Here is a 13,553-nt window from a genome sequence, read left to right as displayed (position 1 = left end):
AGCTGCCAGGCACTGCAGACAGAAGGAAGGTTCAGAAAGACAATGGCATTACCAGTATTTTGGGACCCACACAACCCACTGCCAGACTGGACTTGGCCATCTCTCAGTCAATCTTAATCACTGATAGCGCTGTGCATTTGCTCCCAACCAGAGTCTGAGGTCCCTTAGGGAATGACTGTAATGCGCTTTTGTTGGGATGCTCTTCAGTAACTCGCTCAGGGCTGTTTATACTTCCTGGAGTGATTGACAATGATTACATTGGTGAAATAAAAATTATGGCTTGGACCCCATCCCCTCCGTGTCATATTCAAAAGGGAGAAAAAATAGCTCAGCTTGTATTATTTTCAAATGTGGGTCCAAAAGGGAGAGGCAAAAGACAAGGTGGGTTTGGCATCACCAACCTTCCACATATTATGTGGGCACACCAAATTGCTCATGACCAACCATTATTAACATGTTATATAGAGGGAAGACATTTTTCAGGCCTAGTGGACACTGGCGCTGATGTTTTGGTAGTTTTGCAATCAGACTGGACGAAAGAGTGGCCTTCGAAAGACCCACATCAGCAACAGTAGGTGTTGGGGGAATACAGCTGCCTAAACAAAGCACCTGACCAGTTTTAGTGCTCAGCCCCAAAGGACAACGAGGACATATCACTCCATATGTCATGAAAGTCCCCTGCACCCTGTGGGGATGTTATTTGTTGAGCGAATGGGGGGGTTACCTTGAAGACAAATTTGTCCTAAGGACCACTGAGGTGCAGCCAACGATTAAACTCACCTGGAAAACAGATACACCAGTGTGGGTGGAACAGTGGCCCTTGCGCACAGAAAGGCTGCACAAATTGCATGAACTGGTGCAGGAGCAACTCAAAGCAGGCTGTATTGTACCCTCCACTAGCCCGTGGAATACTCCTGTCTTTGTAATACCAAAAAAAGAGTGGCAAGTGGCAACTTCTACATGACTTGCGAGCTATCAATGCAGTGATTGAGCCTATGGGAGCTTTACAACCCAGCATCCCCTCTCCTGCTATGCTGCCAGACTCCTGGTCACTTATAGTGATTGATCTTAAAGACAGTTTCTTCGCCATGCCATTACATCCTGACGATGCACCTCGGTTTGCATTTAGGGTACCAGCAATTAATCATCAGGAACCCACCATGCGTTTTCACTGGGCTGTGTTGCCACAAGGCATGTTAAACAGCCCCACCATGTGTCAAATGTTGTAGCGCAGGCTATCAGTCCTGTTCGCAAAAGGTACCCGCAGGTTTTCATCTACCACTATATGGATGACATTTTAGTATCGGCATCATCCTCCTCATTGGTCACTCAAGCCGTGATGGACCTAAGATGATCATTAAGCAACGCCAGCCTCTGTATAGCAGAGGAAAAGGTCCAAACTCAAGCGCTATGGAGATATCTTGGATGGAAAATTGAGACAGATATTCTTCCTCAACTTCTACACCTTGCTACAAATGTCAAGACCCTCAATGACCTGCAAAAGTTACTGGGTACCATCAACTGGGTGCGACCATATCTGGGAATAATTACAGAAGACCTGGCACCTTTTCTTAGCCTGTTAAAAGGAGACTCTAATTTGTTGTCGCCACGTACACTCACCTTCGAGGCCAAAAGGGCTTTGCAAACCATATCCAATAACATACAGGAGGATCAGAGTCATTGCATTATATTAACTTTGTCTGTTTTATTGGTTTTGATTTATAATGAATTTCAGCCTCATGCTCTTTTGTTTCAATGGGCAGCTGAACACCAGGATCCATTAAGGATTTTGGGGTGGATCGTTTTTCCTCACTCTTTTTACGAAACAGTGACAAATCTTATTGACATGTTGGTGCTCCTCATTCAAAAGGGTCAACATCGTCTGCAGGAACTTATGGCCCATGACCCAGCCACCATTTTTATACCCTTGGCCAAACAGGACTTTGATTTTTGGGTTAAGCAAAGCCTCTCACTGCAGTCTGCTCTGGCTGACTTTAGTGGAACCATTGCCTTTTCTATTCCTTGACATAAATTGCTTCACTCTTTAACTGATTTGCCCTTACAATTGAAAATGCATTTTTCTCATGTACCTATCCCAAATGCCCTGACTGTTTTCATCGATGGCTCAGGACCTTTGGGAAAGGCTGTTGTATCATGGAAAAATGAGCAAGGGTACTGGGACTCAGATGTTATCTTTGTTACTGGCTCTACACAAATAGTGGAGTTAGCTGCAGCTGTTCGTGCCTTCACATTGTTCAGACAACAACCTTTAAACCTAGTTGCAGATTCTTTATGTTGTAAGGATAGTGCATAGATTGGAATGTTCATTTTTAAAAATGGTTTCTAACCAAAAGTTGTTTTGTTGAAACATCTTTTGTTCCTATTGGAGCATTGCTGTCATGACTGTTTTGTTTTGCATGTGCGGTCACACACCTCATTGTCTGGTCCCATTGTTGAAGGCAATAATGTGGCAGACTTCTTTACTGAGGCTGTTGTTACCCTCAGTGCTTATCAACAGGCTAAGCTTTCACACAACTTTTTTCACCAAAATGCTGAGGCGCTACAACATTTGTATCACCTGACACAAGAACAGGCCCAGGAGATTGTGAGGGCCTGTCCCAACTTTCAAAACTTCAGCCCTTTACCCCTTTATCCCAGTGTTAATCCTTGTGGCCTCCAAGCCTGAGAAATTTGGCAAACTGATATCACACATATTCCCTTGTTTGGGAATCTTAAATATGTTCATGCTTTGGTTGACACTTTTTCACACTATGTTTTTGCCACCAGTCACACCGGGGAGAAAAGCCATGATGCTTGCCATCATTGGCTTGCTTGTTTTGCTACCATGGTAGTCCCTGCTCAAATTAAAACCGACAATGGCCCAGCATATATAGCGCAACGCATGAGCCTGTTTTTGCAAAATTAGGGCATTACTCACGTGACGGGCATTCCCCACTTGCCCACTGGACAGGCTATTGTTGAACAAACTCATCGGTCTCTTAAAGACATGCTGCAGAAACAAAAAAGGAGGAATAGCCTAGGTACTTCACCACAGGAACAACTGTGGAAAGCTCTATATGTGATCAATTTTTTAAACCGCTCTTCTGACCATAGCACTGTGCATAAACATTTCTCTTGTCCTGCTTGGTGGCAACTGCCCTGGGTCCGCTACAAAGACCCAGAAACTAACCAATGGAGCATTCCAGTAGAATTAACATGGGGAAAAGGGTATGCTTGTATGCTCTACAGATCAAGGGCCTCGGTGGATCCCCACTCAGCTTCGACCAGCTGATAACGGACCTCCTACCAATGATGAGCCAGAGAACAAGACAGAATAATGCAAACAGACTAATGTGACTAGTTTGGCCCTTGCAAAATTATTGATTGATGTAGAATCAGCGCGACATGCCACTTTGCAAAATGGAGCTGTGATTGATTTTCTGTTATTAGCTCATGGGCATGGATGTGAGGAGTTTGATGGAATGTGCTGTATGAATTTGAGTGATAATTCAGTGTCAATTCATCAAAGTTTGAAACAGCTACATGACTTGACATATAAGTTGAAGGAAGATTCCAGATGGAATCCTTTTGAAGGTTGGGATTGGACCCTAGGATTAGGTCCTTGGATACAAAAAGTATTGATGTGTGGGTTTGTTATATTACTAAGGTTTTTGGCCATTGTTATATGTCTACCGTGTTTGATGAACCTGATGCGAGCCATGATACAAAGGGCTGTCCATCAAGCTATGACGGTTCAAATTCACAGAGCCTTAACCTTATCCAATTTAACAAACAAAAAAGGGGGAATCCTAAGGGACGAAAATAAGTTGACCTTGTAGAGAAACAAGGCTGAATTGGCAGAACTGTTAGCGTACAGATAAGCGGCCAAATTTGGCAGTGAATCCACAAGCATGTGAGCAGCTTGTAATGAGCAACTGCTTTGCTACACATAGACAAATTCCCAGGTGCTCTGCTGCACGTAGGCACATTCCAGGGCAGAACTTGGGTAGAAAAGTGATTGTATATAACAGCACTCATGTATGCAGTAAACAATCTCACTTATTCACTGACTTGGGGTCTGTGCCTTCACATGCCACAGTCAACCTGTTGCCTAAACTCCCAAATTACTGACCTCTGATTTAGTGTTTAACTATATGTTAAACAAGTATCTGCACAAAGTTTAGGTCAAGCTGACTCACCCTCTCAAGTCGTTAAATGACCCACCCTCTCAAGTCCTCAAAACTGATGAATGAAAGGACTTCTGATCAAGGGAGTCAACCTTCGGAAACAAAGAACAAATAATAAGAACACCGTTATCTAATTTATGCAGAAAGATGTCTTCAAGTGACAAAGTTCTGGCCTCAAGAGGAGACAAGCTGATAAGGTGTTTTAATCCTCAGAAAATCAGTTGAAAGTAGGACAAAGGTAATTGTGGTAGTGGGAGAACTCGACCTCTAACTCAAATAGCCCCCCCGAAAGGGGGGTAAAACCTCGCTTGGGGAGCATGCGTAATTGGTAAAAAAAACTTCAGTAGTACTATCTGAGGATGCATACTAATTTGCATTAGAAGCAAGATACTTGTAACCAATCCTGTGCGTGAATGAAAATGATTATGTACTATGAATATGCAGGTACTCTACTGTATATAATGTGTACCCTCGAGTAACTTGGTGTGCATGTTAGGAGGAAAAATCCCCCATGCACCCAGTGATGCAATAAACCAATGTCAGCTTTCTAAACTATCATTGGGTTTGGAGAGTTTTCCTGGTTATTGTTTCTTGTAACAATATTTTGTGAACCAGATGGGACTTGCTCTCTGGAATCTTGACGAACCAGAGGAATCATGAGGACTCTAAGTGTGAACTGGAGTATTTTTGGGAAGGCCCTCGGATTGCCTGGCCGGGTAAGTTTCTGCAACAGCACTTGGGGTTGCAGAATATACCTCCTTGGGGTGTGTTGCAAGGGGAGATGCTGGGGCTGTGCTTGCCCTGGCCTGGGTGCAGGCAGCAGGACCAGTAAAGGGTCTCACCCTCACCAGCACCAGGGGAATTCCATCGGGGCTCTGCCTCCCCATGGGGCTCTCAGGACACAGGCAGCAGGAGCGGGGCCCAGCCGAGGAAGGTCTGTGAATGGTGGGGTGGTACAGCTGGAGATGGGACAATGAAGGGGGGGCTCATTGCTACTATCCCCCATCCTGCATGCACCATGGTTGGGCTGCTCAGCATATAAACCTGGGGGAGTCAGCCATGTCCTGCCACTCGCTGCTCGGGGACTGGCTCAGCATCAGTCAGTATTGTGCATCACATTGTTTCCCCCCCTCCCCCTTTGCCTTTCATTCCTCTCCCCTTCTGCCTCTTTTCCTTTACAACTGTTACTGTTTTTTATTTTATTTCAATTCTTAAATTGTTCTTATCTCAACTCTCAATTTTACATTCCTTTCCAATTCTCCTCTCCATCCCTCTGAGGAGCGGAGGAGTGAGCGAGCAGCCGTGCATTACTTTAGTTTCTGGCTGGGGTTAAATGACAACAGCAATTTTTTTTATTATTATTATTACTGTGGGATATTTTTTTTAATACAGGCTAACATTGTACTCTTTGCTAAAGCTGCTGATTCTGCCACAAACTAGAACAGAGATTTCTCAGAAATTAAGTCAGTTCCCCTCCTCGTTAATTCACTGTCTGCCTCCCAAGTGATTCCCCACAGAAAAAGTCTGACGTACAGCTACACTGTTCTGATTGAGGAATGAAGAAGCAGAGTCCACTGAACACTGGATTTTTTTCCTGTACAACACGGTCTGATGTGGACTTTGGTCCACAGAGGATAGTGAGTTAACCGTAGAGATCATCGTCATTGTCTTCACTGTACACGTTGCCCCCGCTGCCACCTCCTGTGCCTTGGCTCGGACCAGCACCACCCTGGTTACCTGATGGGAACCTGCATGCAGTGGTGCAGAAGGGGAGAGAAGAGACACTGTTCAAAATACTCCTCATAGCTCAGCATGATCTCCTCCCTCCATACCAATACCCTGGTGCCAAGTACGACAGGGAGGAGAAAGGGGATGAAGCCTTACGGCAGGTCACACATAAGGCTTATATGGCTGATAGATGTTGCTCATGTTAAAGGAAAAGAAGGTTGATGGGACTTCAGGAGCACTAAACAGAGCAGCTACAACTGAGCTGCAGCACAGCCTACGCCTGCCACATACTCAGCTGGCTACCGTACACACTGGGGAGAATGGAAAAATGTGGATGAGGGAATTTTTTTTATCCAGAATCCAGCAGAAAGCTGCCTCAGTGCTCTGTTCTGGGGCTGGCTGAGCCACACCACCCTTGTCCCACTCCCCCACAGTTACCTGAAACTGCCAAAGCCACGGCTCTGCTGTAGAGTCTGCGCAAACATCTCGTATTTCCTGATGTCATTGTCACTGACAGAGCGTCGAGCAAAGCGCATGGCCTCCTCAAAGTGATCCCTGCGTATCTCAGGAACTGGGTCATCCTCCTCCACTTCCTGTAGCAGGACAGAGGGCCCAGGTGAGCTGCATGCACAAGCTCCACGGCCCAACAACCACCCACAGCCTCCCTCCAGCCAGTATGCTCCAATACCTGCCCAAGTAGGGGCTGGAGAGGGACACTGGTAGACTTAGTCACAGCTGCAGCAGGGGCCTTCTGAGCAATGCTGACAATAAGGCACCCCAGGAGGGCCTTGTTCTCCCACAAAATGAGAACAAAGAGCTCCAAGCTCCATACTCTGTGATGAGAGCCCAATCATCCCCATCCAAGGATTATGGAGAGGAATGCATCCTGCCTCACCCACGGGATGAGGTGGGCTGCCTGTCTCACGAGTGGGGAAAGCTCAGGAGTGCCCTACTCACCATGGCGGAAGGATTGGTCTGCCTCTCTCGTTCTCGCCTGATCTCACTCTCAATAGACTCACGGATGGCCAGTTTGCAGGCACGCTGGCAAATTTCTGTCAGGTCAGCCCCCGAAAAGCCATTGGTCATCTTAGCTAGGAAATCCAGGTCGACATCCTAGTGAAAACAAACAAACCAACCAACCAAGAGAGGCCTGTCCTTTACACCCTCAGGTGACAAAGAGGTGTCTTTAGATCCCATGGTATCAAGGTACTGCCTTAAAACTTGGGCCAATTTTTGAAGAGATGAGCCTTTAAGGTTCTCGTTTTTGGGAAAAGTTAACCACATATAAAGGCAGGCCACACTCCCCACACAACCAGCAAGACCCTGCGAAGCAGCTGTTAATCACAGAATAGTTTGGGTTGGAAGGGACCTTAAAGCTCATCTAGTTCCAACCCCCCTGCCATGGGCAGCAACATCTTCCATTAGACCAGATTGCTCAAAGCCACATCCAACCTGGCCTTGTGTGTTCAAGTCCAGGGAGGGGGCATCCACAACTTCTCTGGGCAACCTGTGCCAGTGTCTCACCACCCTCACAGTAAAGAATTTCTTCCTAATATCTCATCTAAATCTACCCTCTTTCAGTTTAAAGCCATTACCCCTTGGTCCTATCACTACATGCCCTTGTAAGGAGTCTCTCCCCATCTTTCCTGTAGGCCCCCTTATAGTGGCCTTCCAGTACTTCAAGTCCTCCTTGGAACCTTCTCTTCTCCAGGCTAAATAACCCCAGCTCTCTCAGCCTGTCCTCATGTGGGAGGTGCTCCAGCCCTCTGATCATCTTCACGGCCCTCCTCTGGACTTGCTCCAACAGGTCCATATCCTTCTTACTTTGGGGGCCCCAGAGCTGAACACAGTACTCCAGGTGGGGTCTCACAAGAGCAGAGTAGATGGGGAGAGTACCTCTGCACTGTTCACCCTCAAGAAGAGGAAGGTTGACTTGTGGATTTAGGATATGATTTGTTCAGGTCTCAACATGAGGAGTCAAATGAAACAGTCAGACTGGAAATGGAGATGGGGCACAGGCAGACCAAGACAACCAACCTCCTCCTCCCCCTCAACTGAGGGAGTAGTACTGCAACCTCCTTTGAAGCTTTCCTTCCCAACAGCACCTAAAAAGGTAAGCTTGGCATAAAATAGCTTGAGCTCTCACTTCACATCTGCTTTTCTCTGATTAGCTATCAGTTGCATTATTGCCTGCTCCTCAGGCAAGGGACATCGCTCTTGCCTATGAGAGTTCAGCAACAATTAACTGCAATAGTTCCTCTTCAATTTCCATTTCCCACCCCTGTTTTCTACATTTACTTTTCTTTCAGAGTACAAGAATTTTTTCCACCTTGCCATAACATGCCTTCCTATTCCCACACTGTGGGCAGAACTCTACTATGCGATAAAGACCTGCTGTGCTTACACACCAACACCTAGCTTTCTTGATACCTAGTCTCAGAGCTCAAGCCTCCCCCTACCTCTTCATTTCCATCCTTCAGGAACTGAAGGCTTCCCAGCTCTGTACTGTGTGGAGCAGTTACCAGCCCTCTGCTCTATTACCAGCTTGCGAGGAACATGTGCAGCACACAGCAAACCCAAGTCAGACACAGTCAGGGTGCGGATCCTACCTTGGCAACTGGTGATTTCCTCAGGTTGGCCTTAAGAATAGCAACCCGGGACTTCTCATCAGGCAGGGGGATGTAGATGAGTTGATCCAGGCGGCCAGGGCGCAAGATGGCTGGGTCAATGATGTCTGGCCTGTTGGTGGCACCAATGATGAAGACGTTTTTCTTGGTGGACATGCCATCCATCTCTGTCAGGATCTGGTTGATGACACGATCTGCAGCACCACCACCATCTCCGATATTCCCACCTCGAGCCTTTGCAATGGAGTCTAGCTCATCAAAAAAGAGCACACAAGGGGCTGCTTGGCGGGCCTGCAAAAAGTAAATGGGAACAATTACTCCATGTTAATACCACCAGGTGAGCGATATGTAAGGGTTAAAAGAATAAAAGACTGGTCAACTTTGTGAGCTGACAGGGGTTCACTAACCTTTGTACAATGTGCTAACATATGTAAAAGGTAGGGTAATACCTAGTTGCTACATAATTGTGGTCTGGAAGTTTAGACTAGGGGATGTAAAACCATAAGGGTATGTCATAAATAACCTTGGACAATGGTAAACAAGCACTGCAAAGGAAGATAAAAGTTTTCTTTAGCTAGAGAACAGGATGGTGTGTTCCAGAACACTAGGATAAGAAGTTTTAAAATCAGTAGAAATGAACTGCGCATGTACAAGAGACCCCAGGTTGAAAGTTTATGTGGACAAAGACTTTGAGCCTTCATCAGAAGGCCCTCTGAGAAGACCCTCAAGGTGGCAGTACGTGTGCATGAGGAGGTGGAAAAATATGTAAAACATTTCGGGGAAACAGTTTGAATATGTATTAGTTTTCCAGGAAATGTTAATGCATATATATATATATGCATATTAGATTGTAGCATAAAAATAGTGAGAACTGGAGCTGGGGGTACATACTAGGAGGAGCGATCCCCTATGCACCCGGCACCGCAAATAAAGAAATACCTGCTTAACGACTCTGTCATTATTGAGTTTTATCTTGGAATCCTGGCCCAGCCTCACCTAGCCTCCTGCCTCAGCAAGGAGTGTTAGAAAGCAAGGGGGCTCAGAAACTCCAATTTTTGATATCGTGAGAAGCACACCGATTTCACACTAAGCCTACCCTACAATTAAAGCAGCTTAGAGGAGTGCCAGAGCACTGCTGCCACAACAAAAACCTTGGAGGAGCTGCTCCAGAACAGACTCTTGCCACGCAAACCCTCAATTAAATTCTCCTGAACAACAAGCTATATTTCCCCAAAGCTAGGAGCATTGTGAACCAAGCAGAAGGGTGGTAACTCCAATGCCTAGAGGGAAAGCTGGAGTCAATTTTCCTGGACCAGAATTCTCCCTGCAAGATCTGGGGATGTCAATTGGTTTAGGCACTCAATTATCAGTAGGCGAGATACATCAAATGGTTCAGCTACCTAAAGGGTAATTATAAGGAAAAGGGAGCCAGATCCTTCTTCAAGATGCAGAGCGAAAGGATAAGAGACCACAAGCACAAATGGCTGCAAAGAAAATTCCAGTTAGAAAAAGAATAAATTTTCTTCACAATGAGAGTGCTCATTTTTTTTGTAACAAAATTTTGTGAACCAGATGGGACTTGCTCTCTGGAATCTTGACGAACCAGAGGAATCATGAGGACTCTAAGTGTGCACTGGAGTATTTTTGGGAAGGCCCTCGGATTGCCTGGCCGGGTAAGTTTCTGCAACAGCACTCTGGAATATTAATAACATTGGTAATAAATACTTAGGTTGCTTACAAATAAGTCATATTGGAGAGTGCGTTAGAGTCCCCCCAGTGGGTGAATAGTGAATGCTGTACCACTTATGTAAAGGATGACGCACCTATGTTTAGTTAAAAGTCAGGAGATGTCCAAGGACCCTCATTGCCACATGACGGATGCACAGACTGCTAAGTCCTTGGGTTGGTTATCTTTAGAAGGGACATTTGGTCTTAGATTCCTGTTGTACATGCAACGTGGCGAAGATGGAGACTTTAAACATGGCCGCTGAGGAATAGAGTCTGCGTAGAGACAACTCCTCAAGGACATTGCGCAGGCACGAGATATGTAAATGAATTCTCAGAATTGTAATGAATATGTAAACAATTTCTTGGAAAACTAATGAATAGGTATGAGTGGCTTGTATAAAGAGGGGACTGAAAAGTCCCCTCGGTGTGCATGACTTTGGTGGAGCGATCCCCCATGCACCCAGTGCTGCTGAATAAAGATAACCTCCGCTCGCCTGCATATTGCTGACTGATTCTTCAAATCATGGGTCAGAGTGCCACCGGAATATCCAAATTAAATACACATTGTTAATCTATTGGCATTGTGGGTTAGAGTTCCACTGGTGGGCTAGGGTCCCACCGGGATATTTGAAGTGCACAACTGTGTAAATCTGTATGCTATTATGGGGATGTCTGGCATCTGTATTTTGGGTATTGGTAATTTGAAACTTTGTTGGATATTGTTTGCTGGATTTTGGTCATTGCTAGGTAATGTTCATACTAAGTCAAGGACCTTTCCGTTTCTTGGGCCCTGCCAGCAAGAGGGCTGGAGGGGACACAGCCAAGAAAGTTGACTCGAACTAGCCAAAGGGGTATTCCATATCATATGACGTCATGCTGAGTATATAAACTGGGGGAAGAAGAAGGAAGGAAGGGAACATTTGGCATTATGGCATTTGTCTTCCCAAGTAACCGTTACGCGTGATGGAGCCCTGCTTTCCTGGGGATGGCTGAACACCTGCCTGCCCATGGGAAGTAGTGAATTAATTTCTTGTTTTGCTTGCTCGGCTTTTGCTTTACCTATTAAGCTGTCTTTATCTCAACCCACAAGTTTTCTCACTTTTACTCTGCCAATTCTCTCCCCCATCCCACTGTGTGGGGAGTCAGTGAGTGGCTGCATGGTGCTTGGTTGCCGGCCAGGGTTAAACCATGACACCCTCCCACTGAAGGGAAGAACGGACTACAACTGATGGTACCCACACATGATGTCAGTCATAGCACTTTAGAAGTGCCTGAGGTTTTGAATATAGCCGTCTTCCACTGACCAATCTAAACCTCCCCTGGTGCAACTTGAGGCCATTCCTTCAAAAGTCTCTGCACCTTTTCATGTGGGACTCCATACAGCAGGTTTCTACCTCCAATGGTTCCCACAATACAACAGTATCCATCAGTAAACAGAGCATATTGCTTCTCATTTTCTGGTAGTTTATTTTGTAGTGGGGTCTCTTCAGCACAAGCCAACTCTTTGGGCGATGCTCCAAAATTTCTCCCTTCTGACCAGTCCATGATCTTTTCCCCTATTCCTTGGTGCTTGGATTTCCTCATTCAAGCCCATTGTGTGATCAATGCTACCCACTTACTCTACATAGCGTCAGTCACATGATGTGTAGAAGGGACCTTTCCTTTGAACATCTGGCACATCACAGGCATGTGAGGTGCTAAGAGGAGCTGTACCAACTGTTAGAGTAAAATATATCACACTGGATCCAACAGCGTGAGAGAGGCAAGGTTGCCACCGCTCTATGTGCCCAAGTCCAACCAGTAGCAACAATGAAAATGTATTCCCAGCAGGCACACACTAAAAGCACACATATACACTACAGATATACAGATATACAGATACATATGACCAGCCACACAGATCACAGACACTCAGAGCACTCACACAAACATGGACAGCACCAATGGCTTTCCTGCTCCCTTCTCTGGCTGGACAGGATGGAGGTCCACTAGTGAGAATATATATATACATATGTACAAGGTGCATGCCTCCAGCAACTGGTCTTAGATACTCAGCCTGCTCAGTGGCTGGCCCCTGGATCTCAGTCTCTGCAGTTGCTGGCACCTGGACATACTAACCCCTGAGGCTGCAGCCCACTCCAGTTGCTGGTACAGACCTTACACACATACAGCTGGCCAGGACTTTCTGGATCCCAACAGCTGATTCCCCCCCTGTGCTCTCACCCTTAGAGATGTACAGGCATTCTCACACCCAGAGTTTACCAGGACTCCCCTGGTCCAATAGCCAACCCCTCTGTGCTCTCACCCTTAGAAATACATAGGCAGTCTCACACCCAGAACTGTCTCTAAGGAAGACCCACTATACCCCTTCCTCCCAGGCCACTTCACCTATTCACCAGTTTTTCCAACTTGATCTTTGCTAGTGATCACACACTCACTTGCACACCTGCACTCACTCCAGTTGCTGACACCAAGGACACATGGCCTCTCCAACGCATGGTCTGACCCTAGTTGCCGGCACTCAGATCCCCCCCCCCCCCCCCCCGCCCCGAGAGCCTCTCACCCAAGAAAGAGTTAAAAAGCAATTTAATAAGAAGATAGGACAGACTGCGCTGACCAGGCACAGGGCATAGCCAGAAAAGCAAAAGCTAAGCAAAAGCTATGGTGGGTTGACTTTGGCTGGCCACCAGGTACCCACCAAACTGCTCTATCGCTTCCATTCCTCAACTGGACAAGGGGGAGAAAATATAATGAAAGGCTCATGGGTCAACATAAGGACAGGGACAGATCACTCAGCAATTTACTTTCATGGGCAAAACAGACTCCACTTGGGAAAAATTAGTTTAATTTATTACCATTCAAATCAGAAAAAAAAACACCTTCCCCCCCACCCCTTGCTTCTTCCTGGGCTTAACTTAATTCCCAATTTCTCTACCTCCTCCCTCTGGGTGGCACAGGGGAACAGGGAATGGGGGTTATGGTCAGTTCATCACACGTTGTTTCTGCCGCTCCTTCCTCCGTACACTCTTCCCCTGCTCCAGCATGGGGTCCCTCCCATGGGAGACAGTTCTCCATGAACTACTCCAACACAAGTCCTTCCCATGGGCTGTAGTTCTTCACACACTGCTCCGGCATGGGTCCCTTCCACGGGGTGCAGTCCAGGAACAGACTGCTCCAGCATGCGTCCCCCACAGGGTCACAAGTCCTGCTAGCAAACCTGCTCCAGCATGGGCTCTCCATGGGGTCACAACCTCTTTCAGGCATCCACCTGCTCCAGTGTGGG

The 13,553-nt window shown here is 46.4% G+C and overlaps 1 protein-coding gene across 1 annotated transcript; it reads right to left on the bottom strand.

Annotated features, from left to right (window-relative positions):
- Positions 1-5,757: 5,757 nt before the first annotated feature.
- On the bottom strand, positions 5,758-11,815 carry LOC129734888 (transitional endoplasmic reticulum ATPase-like). The gene is made up of 5 exons (XM_055700261.1): positions 11,665-11,815; positions 8,525-8,859; positions 6,873-7,028; positions 6,354-6,508; positions 5,758-5,935 (listed from the first exon to the last, which is right to left on the bottom strand). Exons 1-5 carry the CDS (start codon positions 11,813-11,815, stop codon positions 5,830-5,832), a joined length of 903 nt encoding a protein of 300 aa, XP_055556236.1. The 3' UTR covers positions 5,758-5,829.
- Positions 11,816-13,553: the final 1,738 nt, after the last annotated feature.

This window comes from Falco cherrug (genome assembly GCF_023634085.1).
Source record: "Falco cherrug isolate bFalChe1 chromosome W unlocalized genomic scaffold, bFalChe1.pri SUPER_W_unloc_1, whole genome shotgun sequence".
NCBI lineage: Eukaryota > Metazoa > Chordata > Aves > Falconiformes > Falconidae > Falco > Falco cherrug.
Note: the sequence above shows the minus strand (reverse complement) of the source record. Positions and strands in the feature narration are given on the sequence as shown.